The following is a 20,277-nucleotide window of genomic DNA, read 5'->3' as shown; positions in this document are numbered from 1 at the left end:
GCTGGGGCCTCAGAAATCCCAGGGGTCTCCTGGCCTCCCTCCAGGAAGGGGTTCTAGATGCATATGGTTCTTGCAGGATCCTGTCGTGCCCTCTGTCAATGACACAGCCGATGGCCCTGGGGACACTATGCAGAACTGACCATAGACACCAAAAGCCAGGTGTTCAGAAGGACACGGCATGGCGGGTGCACGCTGGATGCTGAGCTCTTCTGAAACTCGGCTCCTGGAGCCTAGGTCACAGAAAATAGATTTCAGGGGAGATCATGCAGGAAGAGCGTTTTGTAGATTTGAATATACAAAGGAGAGAGCTGCAGGAGCAGCCTGTCTCAGGGCTCCCATCTTAGTGTGTCTGGCGGGACAGACTTTGCTCCCATGACATTCCCATAGAGACACACCAGGATGGTGCCTTCTCAGGCTCGGTCAGGACACTGCAACTCTAGAAAGCTAGTGGGATGCTGGGAACAGCAGGGTGTGTTGCTCCCACTGCTCCGTATAAAGAGAGGATCCACGCCTCCTGCTTCTACATCCTGTGCATGGGGGAAGTCTCTGGAGAAACTGAGCTCCACCCCCAAAGGATGGCTGTAGAATTCCTGCTGCAACGCCAGACAAAACATAGCCTCTCCTGCTTGCAAGGGACCTTCCCTGGGCTTGTCCCCAGAATCCTGAATGACATCCAGAAGCTAAAAGAACTCCAGTTCAGATCCCTGGCATCACATGCTTACTTCAGCTCGCTGCCCTGCCCCAGACCCGGCTGTCCCATACCCCAGCCCGGAAGCCTGCCCTGCCCCAGACCCGGCTGTCCCATACCTCAGGCCCCAGCCCCAGAGCCTGCCCCTCCCTGCCCCTCCCTGGGCCTTGGCACACTCTTGCTGTGCACAAGCAGCCTGGAAGCCTCTGACTGAAGTTACACTTGGGGTGACCACCCTGAACTCTGCTACCAGACATGGTCTCCCAGTGTTGCGGCTGCCCAGCTGCTCTCTGGGCTGGAAGTAGATGTGCTCTCCTGAGCCCGGGTGCATGGATTAGTGTAATGAGGCTTCCAGCACCGTAGGCCCATTAGGGGCACACAGCCACCACAACAAGCTGTAAAACAAACACGGCTGCCTCTGGGAGCCTGGATACGGGGAGAGAGGGTGCAGGCCAGGCCCTGGAAGCAGGGAGGGGAAGGGAAGGGAGGCAGAGAGCAGGCCTAGACCCAGGGGAGGTGGAGATGAGGGGGAGCTTTTGAAAAATCCTATCTGCAGATCTTCAAGTAATGGCCATAGATCACCACCAATGGAGCTGCACAGACCTTGGCAGCGCTGAATGTGACACAGCCCAGTACTGTGTTCAGCCCCAGAGCAGTATGCAATCTCCGGCTGCCCTGTAGTTTCCTTTGGCTATGTACCCACAAACCCAGGGTTTGTGAGGCACCATTACTGCTGGTTTATAGAGCCCTGGAAACTCCTCTGATGGACAGTGTTGCTAGGACCAGCCATCTCCCATAATAGAATCACAGAATCTCAGGGTTAGAAGGGACCTCAGGAGGTATCTAGTCCAACCCCCTGCTCAAAGCAGGACCAATCCCCAACTAAACCAATCTCACCCCATCCCTCTCCTGTGCATGTTTCAGTGGGAAGCTGGTGTCTCCAAAGTGGAAGAATTTCAAGGGTCTGAGGCTGCTTTGCCGGGATAAAATCCGCCTCAACAACGCTATCTGGAGAGCCTGGTACATCCAATGTGAGTACACAGCCCAGCTGCCCTGGGGCCGGGCCCTGAATCCTCCCCATGTGGGCGGACCTATGACTCCGAGAGCCTGGCCCTCGTCTGGGGGTCCTGGAAGAATGACTCTGGGACTCTGGGGAGTGCCTACGGTAGGGGCGGGGCACATATTCACCCTGAGGAGGGACTCAGAGGGAGTGGGTGACTGAGTGAAAAGGGCAAATCCTGTCCCTGGACGAGGTGAGGGAAGGGAAAAGGCCTGTCCCTGGATGGCATGGGGAGGGGCGACTAGACCCTGACTCTAGCCTCTTGTGGGCAGATGTGGAGCGGAGGAAGAGCCCCGTGTGTGGGTTTGTGACCCCCCTGGAGGGCTCCGAGGCGGAGGAGCACCGGAAACCCGAGGTACGTACACAAGGGCTCTTCCCAGCCACATTGGGGGGGGGGCAGGGAAATAGATTCGGAGCCACTTGCTGGGGTCTGGGCTGAGGGTCTCTACTGGTCTGGCTCTGACAGGCTGGGGGCAGTGATGGGGCGGTGGGGGTTGTTTCTGCAGTTCCCAGGGTCCAGTATACAATGGCTTCTCTTTTGGCTGAGGAAAACCAGCCCTGAGGCCAAGCGCCCAGATGGGAGCCACATTGCACTCCCACAGCTGGGGAAGGGGATATGTGTGTGTCAGGCCTCTCCCAGCAGGGGTTGCTGTGGGGAGGGGGCAGGAGCGCTGGCTGCGGGGGGAGCTCCCGGCAACGCCAGCCCAGCCTCCCCCAGCAGGGGACGCTGTGGGGAGGAGCTCTGGTTGTGGCGGGAGCTAACACCCAGGTGCTGGCTGAGGATGCCCATGACCTATGTGCTGGCTGTGTCCTTGCTAGGCTGTCGTGCTGGAGGGGAACTACTGGAAGCGACGGATCGAGGTGGTGATGAAGGAGTATCACAAGTGGAGGATTTACTACAAGAAGCGGGTCAGCATCTCCCTTCCCCACGGTGCTCATTGCTTTGGGGCTGTGAGGCCAGAGCGGGAGACTCGTGGGTGGCGGGGCCCAGACACTACAGCACTGGGCATGCTTGACATGCACAGATCCTGAGCTGGCCCCTGACAGACAGTGGTGGCAGCTTGTTGGGAGGCTGAGGGCTGCACCTGTCGCTGTGTAGGGCGGATTGCAGCTGCCCCCTTGTCTCTGATAGAGGGCAGGCCTCAGGTCTCAGCAGCCTGGCACAACTCACTCCCCAGACCCCGCAGCAGGATCCCCGGGGCTGCGCTTCGTTGGGCGCTGATGGGCCCCATCAGCCACCCCAGGAGCAGGTGACCTGGGACAGAGTGAAAGAGGGAAAATCAGCAACCAAAGGGTGCTGCAGTAATCTGCAGGCACCAGGCAGGGCGATGATGCCACCTACTGGTTGTCTCCAGAGTCTCCCATTTTGAAGTGCTGCAGTGGCTGGCTGCGTAAGCCAGGGAGAGCAGCTGCTCCCCCGGGGGAAGGATCTCTCATTCCCTGCTGCTTACCTACTGGAGCCAGCGTTCCAGTAAGGCAAGGGGAGGATGCTGACAGCCATCTGTGAATGATATCCCCTCTATTCCCTGGGCAGCCCTCGCTTGATCCTGCTGGGGTTTGGTGAAGGGAAGGATCAGAGCCTTTATAAAATAAATACAAATAAAAATGCCACTGTCACTTGGCCAGTGCATGGGGTCATGGTCCTGGCCAATAATGGGGGGTTATCCATGCTGAGGGTGGCCAGAGTGTCTACTTTGGGGTGCCAGGGTACAGATGCCACCCTACAGGACTGCCCTCTCCCAGGGCACCCACCCCACCTCTGGGCTGAAGACCACTGCAGTCTCGTCAGCCCTGCCCAAAGGGAAGAGCCATGGTGCCCTTGTCCACCTCCTTTGTTGGCTGCATGGGGTGCACTGCCAACCTCGCCCTGGCCTGGCTCCCCCATCAGGAGGAGGGGCTGACAGGCCATGTTTTCCGTGCAGCTTCGAAAGTCCAGCCGGGAGGGTGAGATCTCCAGCCCGAAGCAGGTGAGTGCCCTACAGGGGTGAGGGGCGGCCCTCTGCAGGAGGAAGTGGTGGGAGGAGTGGCGCTTGCTCCAGATCCCCAGCATTGCCAGCTCCCGTGGTTTGATCTCGTGGTCTCGTGGTACTTGGTGTTTTCTTAAAGCCCCAGCTGCTGGAGTCTGGTGATTACACTAGCATCTCAGCTTTGGTGTCTTTTAAAAAGTAAGTTTCTAGCCCTCATGGCTCTGTGAAAACGCCAGAAAGTGCCTCCAGAAGGCTCAGATCCCAGAAGGTAGGTACCACACTCCCCGAATGCAGTGGTCTTTTCTAAAGGGCTCCTGGCTTTTAAGCCAATCTCATGACTTTTTGGGACCCAACTCTTTGGAGTTCGTGGGGCTGGAGATGCTGGAGCCTCATCTTCACAGTTGGAATGTATGAAATTAACAGGCGCAATGTCCTGGCAATGAGGGGTTAAATAAAGTCCTGTGCAGGTAAATATTCATTTGGTTAAAACCACTGAGCTGGCTTGATTGGCTAAGCCCCCTACACAGCACAGGGGTACTGGCAGGGGAAGCATTTCTGCAGCTTCAGAGCTGCCTTTGGGAATGGTTTGAAGCCTGGCCAGCGCCCAGGGGCCAGCATGCCCCCCGGGACCCAGCTGGAGCACTGCGTCACCGCCTGGGCTGAATTCAGCTCCAAGAAATGGGACGTGAAATGGAGAGAAGAGTCCAGTTCAGACTCCAGCCATCCTGCCCCTGGCCCCACCCTGCCTCTCTGAGCATGGCATCCTTGCCACCAAAAGCAGGGAAGAGACATGCCTCAGCTGGCTGTACAAACCTGCCAGGTCTGGGAGCCGGAGAGAGAAGTAGTAGAACTATGGCAGACACCCATCGTGTCCCCCAAAAGAGGGGATTCAGGCCAGGGTCAGAGAGAGCTTGAGGCCTGAGTGTGTGACTGGGAGACACAGTGGCATTCAACCAGTGTCCTTTCTGGGCTGCCACGTCCCCATTGTAAGTGGGGCTGTAAGAATGAAAGGAGACTTGTGTTGGTAAATGCAGACGTAGAGCCCTACACATGGGCTAATTATGCTCCCCAGACTGGCTGGCTGTGGGTCAGAGGGGGCTGCTCCTTGTCTGTAAATGTGGTCGGGAGGGGGCCGGACAGACTGTATGTTTGTGGGTAATCAAAAGGCTGGGGGCGGGTGGAGGGGTGATATTGTTCCATTTGCTGCCATGGTTGGATGAGAGCTGGGCCTGAGCTGCAAGGTCTCCTGGACTTGGCTCTGTGGTTTGAGTTTGGGCCCTTCTGTGTCTGGAGTCAGGCGAATGTCGAGTGACCCTCACTCCAGCACTGATTCCTCTGGGTCCGGATGGCGCTGCAGCCAGCTCTGCAGGTCCAGATTGTCCCATCCCACCCTGCAGCCCAGCTGCCTCCAGGAGGGCAGTGGCTGACCAGCCCCACATTTTGGATGGCTCCACTAAGGCAAGGGAGGGGAAATGGTGGGATTCCCCCAATGCCCCAGAATTCCAGCTGGATGCATTTTGCTCTGACTATCCCAGACTCTCTGGGTTTAGACAGGGGATGTGATCTTGAATGAACCAGGAAAACTTTCTTCAGAGAGGGGTCTGGGGTACAGGAGCTGTGGCAGCCCCGCCTGCTGGGGAAGGCTCTAGTACAAGAGTCATTTCCCATGGCAACATGCAGCCATTCCTGGGCTAGGCGAGGGCAACTGTTCCCCTGCATAGCTACATCCCAGCACTCTTGGGCAGGCAGCAAAGGACGGATGTCAGATCAAACTGCAGGGGGATGGGATGGAGCGCGGCAGAAGATCCTTGCCAGAGTTTGTGTGTGGCCAGGGCAGGGAGGTTAACAGCCTCCCACCCCCCGGATTAAAGGCTCCCTGAGGACTGCAATGGCTGCGAGGGCAGAGGACCTGGAACCAGCACCAGCCAGGTGGAGAGGGACCAGGGGAGGCTGGGGGCTGCCAGGGGAGAGGGGCTGGGTGGGTGCCCGGGGATAGGGGCCGGGGGAAGCTGGGGGCTGCCAGGGGAAGGGGCCAGGAGGCTGCCAGGGGAGAGAGGTTGGGCGGGTGCCTGGGGAGAGGTGCCCAGGGAGAGGTATCTGGGGGGGCTCCTTTGATGAACTGTCTCGTGCAGGATGAGGGTGTGTGGAAGCCATCGGAGAAATGGTGCAACCAGCTGTTCTCCAGCGTGGTGCCCATGCTTCTGGGGGATGAGAATGAGGAGGCCGGAGGGCGGCAGCTCTTTGACTTGGACAGCTTCCTCTCGGACATCTCAGACACACTCTTCACCATGACGCAGCCCCCCTGCTCCCACCAGATGCTCCCAGAAAACGGTACGTCCCTCAGACCACATTCTCAACCATGAACCTCACCGGGCGGGGTGTGTGGCTGAGGGGTTCTGCGGCGGGTCCTGCCCTAGTTACATTAGCTTCTTCACGTTTTCTTAGCACCCTCCCCCCCCCAAACGAGGCACTCTGGTCCTGCCCTGCGTTAGCCAGGCCCGGTCTCCGGAGCAATCGCCCCAGCATGGCTCCTCCCAAAGCAGCCAGGTCAGGTTAACGAGGTGCCACAGACAGTGCCCGCGCCCTTTCCTCCAGCGCCCTGCCCCCACCTGGCAACCCACGAGCCATTCAGGCGGGCAGGGGCAGCACTTCCCATGCTTGCAGCAGAGCAAACGATACAGGGTGCTAGTCCCAGGAGCAATGGCCCAGCGCTAATAATAACAACATACACTTCCAGAGTGCCTTCCTGCCAGGGGACCTCAGGGCTCCACTCAGCCACCATGGACATGCAGCCCCCTCTGGGGTGGAATGTGGCCATTGTGTACCACTGCACAGCAAGCTGGAATGGCAGGCGGAGAATGCCATGCCCTGCTGAAAGTGGGCGCAGTGTAAAGCATGGAGTGGGAGCAGGCTAACATGCTGATTGGTAGCCTCTTTGGTAGCCCCCTTCTCCCCCAGTGACCAGGGCCATGGACGTGTCTCAGGAGGTCAGTGGGAGAGGTGGGGCCGAGACAGGAGTGTTCCCTAGCAGCTGCTGTAAGAGCCCCAGTGGGGCAGAGTTCCAGGGAGGGCTTCAAGCTGCCAGTGCTTTACAATGGAGGGAGCAAAGTCACTACTGGCCCTGCAGGGAGGCACTGTGGCCTAAAGGCTGGCACACTAGGCTGGGACTCAGGAGCTGTCAAGGTTCCTTCCCCACTCTGAACTCTAGGGTACAGATGTGGGGACCTGCATGAGAACCTCTAAGCTTAACTACCAGCTTAGATCTGGTTTTGCTGCCACCACCCAAATTATTTCTGAGTTATTTGGGAAACTCTGTCTACCTCCCCTGCAGAATATTTTCCTCTCAAGTGCTATAACCCTTCCCTGAGTAGCCTTGAGAGACTTCTCCACCAAGTTCCTGGTGAACACCGATCCAAACCCTTGGATCTTAAAATAAGGAGAAATTAACCATTCCCCCTCTTCCCCCCCCCCCCCAACAATTCCTGGTGAGTCGAGATCCAACCCCCTTGGATCTTAAAACAAGGAAAAATCAATCAGGTTCTTAAAAAGAAGGCTTTTAATTAAAGAAAGAAAGGTAAAAAATCATCTCTGTAAAATCAGGATGGAAAATAACTTTACAGGGTAATCAGATTCATAGAGCCCAGAGGAACCCCCTCTAGCCTTAGGTTCAAAGTTACAGCAAACAGAGGTAAACCCTTTAGCAAAAGGAACATTTACAAGTTGAGAAAACAAAGATAAACCTAACACGCCTTGCCTGGCTGTTACTTACAAGTTTGAAATATGAGCGACTGGTTCAGAAAGATTTGGAGAACATGGATTGATGCCTGGTCCCTCTTAGTCCCAAGAGCGAACACCACCAAAACAAAGAGCACACAAACAAAAGCCTCCCCCCACCAAGATTTGTCCCCTCATTGGTCCTTTGGGTCAGGTGTCAGCCAGGTTACCTGAGCTTCTTAACCCTTTACAGGTAAAAGGATTTTGGTGTCTCTGGCCAGGAGGGATTTTATAGTATTGTACACAGGAGGGCTGTTCCCTTCCCTTTATAGTTATGACAGGAGCCCTGGGTGCTATTCTCTGCCGCTGGGTGACCTTGGGCAAGTCACATCCCTTCTCGTGCCTCAGTTTCCCCAACTATAAAATGTGTATAATGACACTGGCCTCCTTTTCAAATGTGCTGAGACCCGTGGCTGAAAGGTGCAGGATAGGGGCTGGAGTTTATTGTTAATATCTCCCCTTCCAGGGCAGTTGTCCCCGCCACATCCTTCTGCCTGGCTGAGCCCTCCCTGGCCTTTGCAGGGCAGGTCCTCTCCCTCCTGCTCCAGGGACCCTGCCATCTCAACCCTCCCCTCCTGCCTGAGGGAAGGAGAATCTCCCACCAGAATGCAGCCCCCCCTCCTGGGCTTCTGTCTCCCCCAACCAGCAGGAAGAGGGGATCCAGTCCCCAGGGCTGGGAAATGCCTCCCATCCCTTGTGCAGATGATGGAGGCTTCAGGCCAGGGGCGGCTCTAGACACCAGCGCGCCAAGCAGGCGCTTGGGGCGGCCGTTTCCCGGGGGGGCGGCATTTGGCTCCGGTGGAGCTCCCGCCGGCATGCCTGCGGCAGGTCCACCGGAGCCCGGACCTGCCGCAGGCATGACTGTGGCGGGTCCCGTCTTCCCGCGGCTCCGGTTGAGCTCCCGCAGGCATGACTGCGGCAGGTCCGCTCGTCCCGGGCTCAGGTGGACCTGCCGCAGGCATGCCGGCAGGAGCTCAACCGGAGCCGCGGGAAGAGGGGACCTGCCGCAGTCATGCCTGCGGGAGCTCAACCGGAGCCGCGGGAAGAGGGGACACGCCGCGGGACCGGGGAAGGGCGGCGCAGCGCTCCGCGCTGCTTGGGGCAGCCCGATTTCTAGAGCCACCCCTGCTTCAGGCTATGGGGGGAACAGCAGGGGATTCTTGGGGGGGGGCGGGGGTGGAGGCTTCAGGCCATGGGTGGAACAGCAGAGGATTCTGGGGGGCTTCAGGCCATGGGGAAGGGGAGGGGCTGCCCAGCATTAGTGCTGGAGCAGATGAGTTCTCAGCTGCCCCCCTTCTACTGTCTAGTGGCACAGATACATTCTCTGTGAGGCCATGAGGCGAACGGTCTCCCAGAAGAGCCCGATAATGGGGCAGGGGCAGAGAGGCAGGGCAGGAGGCTCCTTGAGGGCTAACAAGCTGGCAACAGTGAGCCAGGGAATGTGGGGCACAAGTGGAGGACTATGGGGAGCAGGAATCGGGGACCAGGGAAAGGGGAACTGATGGGCTGGTTCTGCCCTTTTGCAGCCTACACTGGGAACGCCGACATGATCCAGCCAGGCCTGACCCCACTGCAGCCAAATCTCGATGATTTTATGGAAATCTCAGGTAGGAGCCAGCCCTGGCAGAAGACCGTCTGTTTGTGGAAGCTGGATTTGTGCAGCGGGGATGGGGACACATGGCCCATCTCCCCACTGCCTCAGAAAGTTTAGCCACAGTGGGCTGGAACTGAGTGCTGTCCCCTGGCCTGGCAACAGAGGGGGCTGACAGATGGCAGTGGGTAGAGCTGAACAGGGATCTGCGGGGCCCCTGGGATTTCACACCAATGAGCCGAAGGAGGGGAAGCAGTGGCACTGCGGTGAAACAACCCAATGGTACTAAGGTGGGGGGAGTTGCAAACAGAACAAGGACAGAGTATATAGCCGGTCCTGGGGAGCCAAGCTGCGCTGGGGCAGGAGGGCAGGAGGCCAGGTCCTGCGGAAATGAATTTCTCCAAATGTAGCTCTCTTTACAGGAATGTGAAACCACAAGGGGGTTTGGCTGCAGACAGAGGAAGGAAAACTCTCCCCACAAGAAAGAGGAAATCTCTAGGGGGCGAGCAGCTTTCTGCTATGCTGCCAGGGCTGGGGAGCGGGATGGGGGAAGGAGCCTGGGGGGGACGGGAGGGAGCTTTCGGAGGGGTCCCCTCATTGCCCCTGGAACTCCCCTGTCTGCCCCTGCACCCCTGGGCCATTGAGACAGCCTACGTCTGGCTGCATGGGGGCTGGGTCCCCCCAGCAGGACCCTCAGGGAACTCTAGGTCACCGTGCATGGCTCAGGGCCCAGACAGAGGTGCAGCCCTGTGATAGCTGCCCCTTGCAGCTGAGAGGAAAGGAAGTGGGATCCTGATGGTGGCCCCCAGGGTATCAGGTCCTGATGGGGCTGGGCAGTGATTTGCTGCCAGGGGAGGGCAGTGACTTAATGCATATGGTGGCTGACCCTGCAGGGGGCTGTTCCTGCATCCCCTGGGCAATGCCGTCCTCCCAGTGCTGCTCATGGAACCAGCCTCCTCATCTGGGGGTTGGGCTTGCAGGCGGGTCATGGGCCACCTGTGCAAGGGAGGGAGAAGGAAGGGGAGGGGGCGCATCCACTAGGTGCTGGGCTTCTCCATCGCGCTCCAGCAGCTCAGCCCCCAAATCAGCCCCAGAGGGAGGGACAGTAAGGCCAGACTGGGCCACTGGGCTATGGGGCAATAGTTAATGGTGGACCCTGCCCCATGATGCTCGCGCCACCAGCTTTGCAAAGGGGAACAGCCCAACCTGAGAGCAGGGGTGCAAGGGCTTCTAGGGGGTAGGAGTCATGGGGTGCCCCATCCGGGTGGGGGGGCAGGAATGTGAGCATCTGGGGGCCTCTGCCTCCCCTGCTGGAGTGGGGCTGGGAGGAGAGAGGCTGCAGAGGAGGCTAAGAGAGCATGGGGGGTGAGAATATGCAGGAAAGAGTTTGCAGGGGGAATCGGGACAGAGATAAACCATGAAAGTTGGGCTAAAGGAAACCCAGCTCTAGAGACTGGTGAGGGAGAGCAGAGACACCTGCTCACAGCACTGCAAACCGGACTAGAGCGAGATGCTGAGCGGCACTGAGGAGAGGGGCAGGGAGCTGGGGGAGGAACACAAATGAGAGATACAGCTCAGGCCCCTCTGCACCTTTTTTTGACTGTGGGGCAGCCCCACCCCAAGGCTCCAGCATGGCCCCTTGCCTTTGATGGGCCCAATCTGTCCCCAAACCAACCTGCAGCTTTGGGCTTCAGCTAGGGGGAGTGCCCTAGGTGTGAACGTGGAAAGCGCCCGGCCAGCACAACCTGCTGAGCTCAGTAGAGGTCAGTAAGAAGCTATGTAGAGGGCCAGTCACTTTGGCTGCACCATATCTCGCAAACCAGGGGTGGCTGTCCTAGTGGGGGGCATCGGCACAGCTCTTGTGCCTGTAGCTTCATGTGGGCTCAGGGCTGACCTTTGCGGAGGCTGGTTGGCCTGGGCCTCCTGGAGCTCTACTGCCAGTATCCACTTCCCACTTTCCTCCTTGGGAGGAAACAAGTGACCTTGCATCATTTGGCTGATGGCTGATGCAAGACCAGACGCTGGCAGAAAGCTGAGGCTGGTACGGCAGACATTAGTGTAGCCTGTAGGTGCATTCCTGGGGCGCCCTGTGGACGAGCCAGACACGGAGGAAGTGAATGCAGATTCTGCACTCTTACACCACTTCCTGCGGCCCCGCTTGTTGGAGACACTGGGGATGCCCCACTTCTGGCCAGCATCCCCTAATTCGTTTCCTACAGCACCCCCTGAGGGGAAAGGCCAGGACTGGAGCAGCTGGAAGCTCCCCACGGCCAGTGCTCCTGCAGCCCGGAGCTAGGGCTGGTGGGAAATTTTCTGCTGAACTTGTTTTTCGATGAAAAATCGGGTTTTCAGCAGAATGCTCCTGAAGTCTGTCTGCTTTCCATGGAAAATTCCCACATCACTGAGAAACAGAACTACCTCTGTTACATTTGGCACCATGGTACCTCGTGGGAATTGTCGTGTGCATGCCTCACACTCCCATTCTCCTCCGTGGGCCGTGGTGTCTGACTCCATTGCTCATGCTGCACCATGGGCAGGGAACCTGAGATTCCTAGATTAGAAGGCCAGAAGGGATCCCTGGGTTATGACCTGTATAACACAGGCCATAGACCTGCCCTGAATTAAATCCTGGTTGAACTAGAGCAGAGCTTTTAGAAAAACATCCCAGATTGTGAATGCTCCAGAATCCACCATGACTCCTGGTAAATTGTTCCAAAGGTTAATTACCCTCACTATTAAACATTTGCACTTTATGTCTAGACTGAATTTGTCTAGCTTCCACCTCCAGTCATTTTATCTTGTTCTGCCTTTGTCTGCTAGATTGAAGAACTCACTAGTAAAGTTTTATTCCCCGTAGAAGAACCTAAAAACTATGATGGATAGATTGAACTCCTTGACTGTGTTACTAGAAGGCAGGTTTTCCAAACCTTTAATCATTTTCATGGCTCTTCTCTGAACCCTCTCCAAATTATCAACATCCTTCTTGAGTGGGAAATGTCAGAACTGGACAAAGTATTCCACCACTGCCAAATGCAGAGGTAAAATAACCTCTCTATTCATACTTGAGATTCCCCTGTTTGTACATCCCAGGATCACATTAGCCCTTTTGGCCACAGCGCACTGGGAGCTCATCTTCAGCTGATTATCCACCATGACCCCCACATCTTTTTCTGAGTCCCTGCTTCTCAGAGTCTCTTGTCCTGTAAAGCATGGCCTACATTCTGGGGTCCTAGATCGAGGTGTGACTTTACATTTGGCCATGTTAAATTGCATATTGTTTGCTGCATTCAGCTTACCAAGTGATCCAAATCACTGTGTATCAGTGGCCTGTCCTCCCCTCTATCTTTGTGTTGTCTGCAAACTTCATCAGGGATTATTTTGTTTTCTTCCATGTCGCTGACAAAACTGTTAAATAGTGTAGGGCCAAGAATCAGTCCCTGCGGGACCCCACTGGAAACACACCTGCTCGATGGTGATTTCCTATTTACATTTACATTTTGAGCCCTATCAGTTAGCCAGTTTTTAATCCATTTATTGTGTGCCATGTTAATTTTGTATATTCTGATTTTTTAATCAAAATGCTTTGCAGTTCCAAGTCAAACACCTTACAGGAGCCTAAGGATATTACATCAAGCGGAGTGCCCCAAGGGTTGGTACGGGGCCGATTTTGTTCAGTATCTTCATTAATGATCTGGAGGATGGCGTGGACTGCACTCTCAGCAAGTTTGCAGATGACACTAAATTGGGAGGAGTGGTAGCTACCCTGGAAGATAGGGATAGGATACAGAGGGACCTAGACAAATTAGAGCATTGGGCCAAAAGAAATCTGATGAGGTTCAACAAGGACAAGTGCAGAGTCCTGCACTTAGGATGGAAGAATCCCATGCACTGCTACAGGCTGGGGACCGAGTGGCTAGGCAGCAGTTGTGCAGAAAAGGACCTAGGGGTTACAGTGGACAAGAAGCTGGATATGAGTCAGCAGTGTGCCCTTGTTGCCAAGAAGGCTAATGGCATTTTGGGCTGTATAAGTGGGGGCATTGCCAGCAGATCGAGGGATGTGATCATTCCCCTCTATTCGACATTGGTGAGGCCTCATCTGGAGTACTGTGTCCAGTTTTGGGCCCCACACTACAAGAAGGATGTGGAAAAATTGGAAAGAGTCCAGCGGAGGGCAACAAAAATGATTAAGGAGCTGGAGCACATGATTTATGAGGAGAAGCTGAAGGAACTGGGATTGTTTAGTCTGCAGAAGAGAAGGATGAGGGGGGATTTGATAGCTGCTTTCAACTACCTGAAAGGGGGTTCCAAAGAGGATGGATATATCATTAGTTTGATGGGAGCTATTTTCCATAAACCCGTGCTGATTGGCATTAATTATATCACCCTCATTTACTTGTATATTAATCGAGTCCCAGATCAGCTATTCTATTATGTTGCCCAGAATTGATGTCAGGCTGACAGGCCTGTAATTACCTAGATCATCCCGATTATCCTTTTGAAATATTGGCCCAACATTAGCTTTCTTCCTGTCCTCTAGAACTTCCTCCAAGGCTCCTAGAGTTATTGAAAATCAACATTAATGGTCCAGCAAGTTTCTTGGCCTGCTCCTTTAAAACTCTTGGATTATGTTATCCCATCCTGATGATTTAAAAATATCTGACTTTAGTAGTTGCTGTTTAACATACTTTTATGTTGCTATGGGAATGGAAAGTATTTCACCATCTCTGACATGACTACACTGGCTGTGTTTTTTCCCAAATACAGAGCAGCAATATATATTAAGCACTTCTTCTGCCTTTTCCTTGACAGCCCTACCAAGAGGGAGAAAGGGTGCTTCATGGGAGAGGTAGCTAAATAGGCTAACATAAGGCACCCAAACTACAGCTCCCATAAGACACCATGGCACTAGTTTGAATAAAAATATTTCAGTTTTTAGCCAAAATATTTGGCTGAAAACTCAAAATTTTCCATGACCCCCCCCTTCCCTATTTTCCAACTCGCTCTGCTGGGAGCTCCCCACAACCAGCACTCCTGAACCGTGGCCTACATCAGCCATTCCTAGTCTGTGGTCCATGGAGCATGTGGCTAGGGCTCTGTGGAGGGCAGATTGGGAACGTGGTGGTTCTTATTGCCAGCTGCTAAAATGCATGAATGGAAGCACAAGCTCCCTTTCCTGTTCTCTGCAGCTGCCCTGCACAGGTTATGTGATTGAGGGGCAGTGATGAGTGGGAAGGGGCAACTCTACAGAACACTCTCCAAGATGCGACAAAGAATCCTTTGGCACTTTATAGACTAATAGACGTATTGGAGCATGAGCTTTCATGGGTGAATACCCACTTCGTCAGACGCATGTAGTGGAAATGTATTTATACCTGCCTCTGGAAATTTCCACTACATGCGTCTGACGAAGTGAGTATTCACCCACGAAAGCTCATGCTCCAATACATCTGTTAGTCTATAAGGTGCCACAGGGCTCTTTGTTGCTTTTTACAGATCCAGATTAACATGGCTACCCCTCTGATATTCTCCAAGATGTTTCCTTTCTTGTCTTTCCTGGGGACAGCCTGGCATGCTGGACGGGTGGAGTGACCACTCAGCCCAGCAAGGGCTCTGAGCTGAAGCAGCAGTTCAGTTTGGCCCCTCCATGCTTACTCTCTCTGGGCCTGTGCTGCTGCTGCTGCTTTTGCACGGAGGCTGTAGGAAGTCATAGCATTTCTGATCAGCACAGCCAGAGAGGAAAATACCCTCCTGCTGGGAGGGGCTGGCTGGCTTAGGCCATATTTCTAGTGGGCACCAAAGGCCCAGTGCCTACCTGGCCAGTGCTCCTAGGCCTGGGATGGAGGGAGAGGCAAAGGTGTAGTGCGGGAGCTCGCTGCATGCAAATAGGAAGAGAATTATTCAGAGCCAGGACTCTACCCAGTGCAAGGGAATGACACATCTCTTTCCCCAAAAAGGTTATAATCCAGGATCACAGCCCCTGGAAAAACCTGAAATGTGAGTGTGTGTGTGGTGGGGTGCGTAGAGGTGTGTGTTGGGTAGGGGACATCGCAACACCCCCATTGCCAGGAAGGCTGCTGGAGCCAGACTTCCAGGTGCTCAGTGCTGTTCTCAACAGGAGCTGCTGGTGCCCACTGCTTTTGACAATCTGGCCACTTGGCTGAGTGGACTGAGTGGGAGCTGAGCTGCTCTGGAAGTCTGGCCCTGGGTTTCCTGAGAGATGCCTCTCCCAGTGCTGGGAGACAGAAATGCGTAGAGTGTGGGAGAGTGCAGGGCCAGAGCAACCATTTAGGCGGTCGCCTAAGGAGCTGGGATTTGGGGGGTGGCATTTTCTTTGGCAGTGACTGTGGCGGCTGGGTCTTTGGCCGCCCCGGTCGCTGCCGGCATTTAGGTGGAGGGAGCTGGGGCAGGGGAGCGCGGGGAGGGCCGCCTGCAGCAAGTAAGGGGAGGGGGGCGGCACGAGGGGAACTCCCCGCCCCAGCTCACCCCTGCTCCGCCTCCTCCCCGAGCACGCCATGGCCGCTTCACTTCTCCCGCCTCCCAGGCTTGCGGCGCCAATCAGCTTAGGCGCTGCAAGCTTGGGAGGCGGGAGAAGTGAAGCGGCCACGGCGTGCTCGGGGTGCTTGTGCTCGTGCGCGGAGTAGGAGTGAGCTGGGGTGCCTCAGGGCAGAGGTGGGGGGTGGGGTGCTGCCGCAAGGGGGGCACTTCAGGGTGGAGGGGGAGCTGCCACGGGCGGGGGGTGCCTCAGGGTGGAGGGGGGGAGCTGCCACGGGGGCGGGGGTGGCCTCAGGGCGGGGGCGGGGGAGGCGCAAGGTGGAAGTTTTGCCTAGGGCGCAAAACATCCTTGCACTGACCCTGGGAGCGTGAGGTGGGCCTGGGGGGTTGCTGGCCCCATCACTAGCGTCAGGTAGGTCAGTACCTCACAGTGGAATAAAACAAGCAAAGCCCAAGAGGGAGACACAAGCCTGAGCTGAGGATAAGCCTGGGCCCTGTCACGGTGCCGTGTGCCTGTCAGTCAAGGAGCAGAAGCCAGTCCGGAATGAGGAACCACCCCGTGCCCTTAGGGTGTGTGGGAGAGGGGTCTGAGTCAGATGGAGAAGTCCTGATGGCAGAGCCAGGGGAGCAGCTGGGCCTGGTGTCTGACAGCTGCCTGCATCCTGCTTCAGGTAGGACCCTGCTCTTTGCTCTTGGGTCTGCAGTGGGGCTGGGCTACCCCAGCTCTCCCAAAGGACAGCCCCTCCCTTCTCCACGGACTGGGGGCGGGGGGGGGGTGTTAAAGCCCAGAGATGGCACTAAAGGGGCTTTGATTTGGAAGCTGGGGAAGGTGGAAAAGACATAAGAAGGAGCTGTACCGCCCCCCAGGAGTCTACTGAGGACAGCCCCAGTACTCTTGCCACTGGGGCAAAGGGTTTGGGAGCTCAGGTATTGGGCTGTCAGCATGAGCTCCTGCTCTAAGCTAGAACTCCAGCCCACCATGGTTACCGTCACCAGCCCAGGCTCAGTGGGAGGCAGCAGCCAGTGCCCAGGACCATGTGCTAGGGGAGGAGGGGAGGCCTGACTGGGACAGAGGGGTCTGGGGAGAGCATTGGACTGTCCTGGGGGATAGGGGCACATACAGTCCCTGCACTGAGAAGCAGTTGGGCAGGGCTTGCCACCTGTCTCTGTTGTGTGCTTGGAGAGATTCCCCGAGGAATTGAATTGAGCACCAGGGAAATGCCTAAAATACACACAACCCTCTGCTGTGCCAGCGGCTCATTCCCTTTGCCAAGGAAGACCAGGCTTTGCTATCTCTGTGGATGATTGTGGGGCTTTGCACTTCGTATGGCTGAGCTCCTGGGATACTGCATCGAGTAACCCAAGATGCCCACCCCATGACCCCAACACCTCCCGCACGGCTCCACGGCCATGGCTGAGTGGCACAGGTAGGGGCTGGGCTCCTGACTCTGCCCTGCAGTGAGTTACTTACTCCTGTGCAAAGTGGGTGCAGAATGGCTGCCTTGAACACCCACTGCAGGCAGAGCAGAGCTGGTTCCCTCCTCTCTGGGCCCCTAAAGGAGGCAACTTTACAAAGGTGAAAGTGGGGCCTCTGGGGTTACCAGCTCTGTAGAGAAGAGAAGTGTTTTCCAAGGCACCAGCATAGGGCTTGCTCCCCAGATCACAGAATCTCAGGGTTGGAAAGGACCTCAGGAGGTATCTAGTCCAACCCCCTGCTCAAAGCAGGACCAACCCCAGACAGATTTCTGCCCCAGATCCCTAAATGGCCCCCTCAAGGATTGAACTCACAACCCTGGGTTTAGCAGGCCAATGCTCAAACCACTGAGCTATCCCTCCCCCCTCAGCCTGAGGAAACATCAGAGCCCAGGGAGTCCCATCCAGAATTATCTGCGCAGCTGCTGGGAGCTGAGCCCTAGAGACTAGGACCCTGCTGCACTGATGAGTTTGCAATAGACACGAGGCTGAGTGGGTCAGTTAGTGGTGGGGTTGACCTGTGGCTGGTTAATGCCGGGGCTCCCCCAGGGTGGCTCATGTCAAAACAAGCTCTTGGCTCTACTGGGATCCCCATTCCTTAGTGAATTCCCTGCTAGACACAATGTCTCTGGTCTCTGGGGTACGGCTTCGCTGCAGGGAGCGGTGTAAGTCCCATCTCAGACAGACATACATGCACTGGTGCTTTGACCGAGCTAACATGAGACAACTAGCAGAGTAGCAGCAGCGGTGTCACTAGCCACCTGAGCATGTACCTGGGACCTGAGATGGGGTTGTCATCAGGCAGCCGGCCTGCACTGCCACAGCTGTGCTGCTGTTCTCAGCGCACCAGCTCCATCAGAGCTAGCTCATGTACATCTACCTGAGCTGGGAATTGCACCTCCAGCCCCAGTGTAGATGAACCCTAGAGAGAACCAATCAGTTCTCCCCAGCCAGGGCAGTGCTGAGATCTGGGGCTTGGGTTGTGACGGGGCCTATGGCATCCCTGGCTCCAGCACATGGCGAACACCCTGCCACAGGCTCCTGGGGACCGGCACCCACATGAGGTCGGGGGCTGGGCTCCCGGCCAAGGGATCATGCTAGGCAGTGCTGTGCCAGAAACAGCACCCCTGGGGCAGTGGAAGGAGAAGCAGGAAAGCAGCAGACACCCAACAGCCTGCCCAGGGGCGCCCGGTGCTGGAGAGCTGCAGGTGTACGTGTGATGGGGCTGAGGAAATCTGGGGGAGGGGTGTCTCTGCCAGGCTGGGTGGGCAGCTCCCAGGGGGACAGCGACTTGGCTGTAGGACCGAGATACAGTCCTGGTGGAGCCCAAATCCCTCCTTTTCTGGAGAGGCTGAGCTCAGTGAGACCCACTGCTGGGGGCTTGTGTCAGACATGGCCCTGTGCCTGGGCACAACCCCTCCTGGGCAGCCAGCTGCCCTCGCGCGCCTGCCCTCACACGGAGCACAAGGCTGCGTCCTCTCCAGCAAACCTGTTGTTGGGGTTGCAGTGCCCTGACTCCTGCCGGAGACCTGAGCACATGTCCTCAGCACACTGGTATGCACAGTGCACAACCTAGGCCAACTCCGCCCTGGCCCTCCTTCCTCTGATCTGCCTCTAACAGGGCCCCAGAGGGCAGCGTGTGGCACAGAGCCCCTTCCCAAGGGGCACGAGGCACTAGCATGATCAGTGGCTGGGGCTAGGTGCTCAGCCAGGTCCATTAGAAGCCCAGGAGTCCTGTGTGCCTGGCACTGCCCCAGAAGAGAGGGGGCGGTTACAGGGCGAAGGTCATTCCCCGCATGGAGGTGGCAGGCCCAAAACTGCCTGCCCAGCACTTTGTGCTGTGCCTGTCTGAGCTTGCGGAAGGAGCGGGGTTGGAGATGGGGAAAGGAAGGGAGAGCGGAGTCGCATCAGGGTCATGGGGCCTGGTTTCGGGAAGGCTGCAGGATGTGGTTAGCCACAGGCCACATGCAAGGTTAGAGCACGGGCATGAGGGACTCAGAGCCTACAATGAAAATAAACCTCCACCCAGACCGCCGGCGGGGTGTTAGCCTGGCACTGCCATGCTAGGCAGGGCCCGATCCCCCAGCACCGCTCTGAGGCCAGGAGCCTCATTGGGATAAAGCTCACCGTGGTGATGCGGAATGTCTGCAGGAGTTAACATGGCACCCAGCACACAAGGGACCCGGATTGGCCGAGCTGCAGGAAGACCCCAAGCTGAGGAAGGGGACACATGTAGGACCCAGGCCTGGGGGAGATTATACGTGTTGGACTCAGTGCTGGCCAAGCTGGGGAAGGGGACACGTGGGACCCAGGGCTGGGGGAGATGACATGTGGACACACATGGGACCCAGGCCTGGGGGAGATTATACGTGTTGGACTCAGGGCTGGCTGAGCTGGGGGAGGGGACACGCCTGGGACCCACGGATGAGGGAGGGGACACAGGTGGAACCCAGGGCTGGCTGAGCTGGTTACACCCTACTCAGCAGCGCACCTGCTGACCCCACCAGCCTGTGGAATTGGAGGCTGCAGCTGGGGCTGCAGAGCTGGGTGATGTCTCCCTTCTGTTCTCCAGGGGCTTCCCACTCTACTCAGGCTGGTGCAGGATGGAGCCTGGAGGGGCTCAGCCGTGCTGCAGGCTGGCCTCGCCCCGAGGACCATGCTTGCCGTGGCTGGACGGATGGGCGAGGGAAGGAGGGTCCCGCCCTGCTGCAGGCGGTGGCTCCCCTGTGGCGTGGGAGGGTTTTCCTGTGTCCCTCTCCCTGTGTGCAGCACGGCTGGGCCCCGGTATAGGGGCTGCACGGAGCTGCCTCTTTCCTCTTTGCACCAGAAACTCCAGCATTTCACAATTGCTGCTGCCACATAGATCATGGGGAGCTAGGAACTCCCTTAGCCCCACCCCACTGCCCCGAGCCCCCAGAACCCACAAGGGAGAGCCAGGGGATGCTGACACCCCTTCACCTCAGCTAGAGGCAGAAAAATTGGTGAGCAAAACCCTGTCTCCCCAGGATATTCTGGAAGGCCCCCACCTCCACCATCATCAGCGTCCCCCAGCCCTGAGGAGATGCTGAAATGCCTGCAATGGGCCTGTCCACATGGGCCAGGGGGTTAGTGGGGAGGGAAGGGCGAGGCTGCTTCTGAATTTGGGAAAGAAAGTTCTGTGGGGTGAGTGAGAAGCAGGGCAGCTGGTCCTTGCTCCCAGTGGGGGCACTATGGGCAGAAAAGCCCAGGGTGT

At 56.7% G+C, this 20,277-nt stretch overlaps 1 protein-coding gene across 3 annotated transcripts in view; it reads left to right on the top strand.

Annotated features, from left to right (window-relative positions):
• MLXIPL (MLX interacting protein like) overlaps positions 1-20,277 on the top strand; it is a 62,677-nt gene that overhangs the window by 14,464 nt on the left and 27,936 nt on the right. For all 3 annotated transcript variants that reach the window (XR_005590157.1, XR_005590156.1, XM_039508127.1), the window contains exons 2-7: positions 1,613-1,719; positions 2,021-2,103; positions 2,568-2,657; positions 3,671-3,715; positions 5,848-6,046; positions 9,016-9,096. Coding sequence is in view for 1 of the 3 variants with exons in the window: in XM_039508127.1 (XP_039364061.1) it covers positions 1,613-1,719; positions 2,021-2,103; positions 2,568-2,657; positions 3,671-3,715; positions 5,848-6,046; positions 9,016-9,096 (605 nt within the window). In the remaining 2 variants the exon portion in view is untranslated. The remainder of the gene's footprint in view (positions 1-1,612; positions 1,720-2,020; positions 2,104-2,567; positions 2,658-3,670; positions 3,716-5,847; positions 6,047-9,015; positions 9,097-20,277) is intronic.

This window comes from Mauremys reevesii, linkage group 20 (genome assembly GCF_016161935.1).
Source record: "Mauremys reevesii isolate NIE-2019 linkage group 20, ASM1616193v1, whole genome shotgun sequence".
NCBI lineage: Eukaryota > Metazoa > Chordata > Testudines > Geoemydidae > Mauremys > Mauremys reevesii.
Note: the sequence above shows the minus strand (reverse complement) of the source record. Positions and strands in the feature narration are given on the sequence as shown.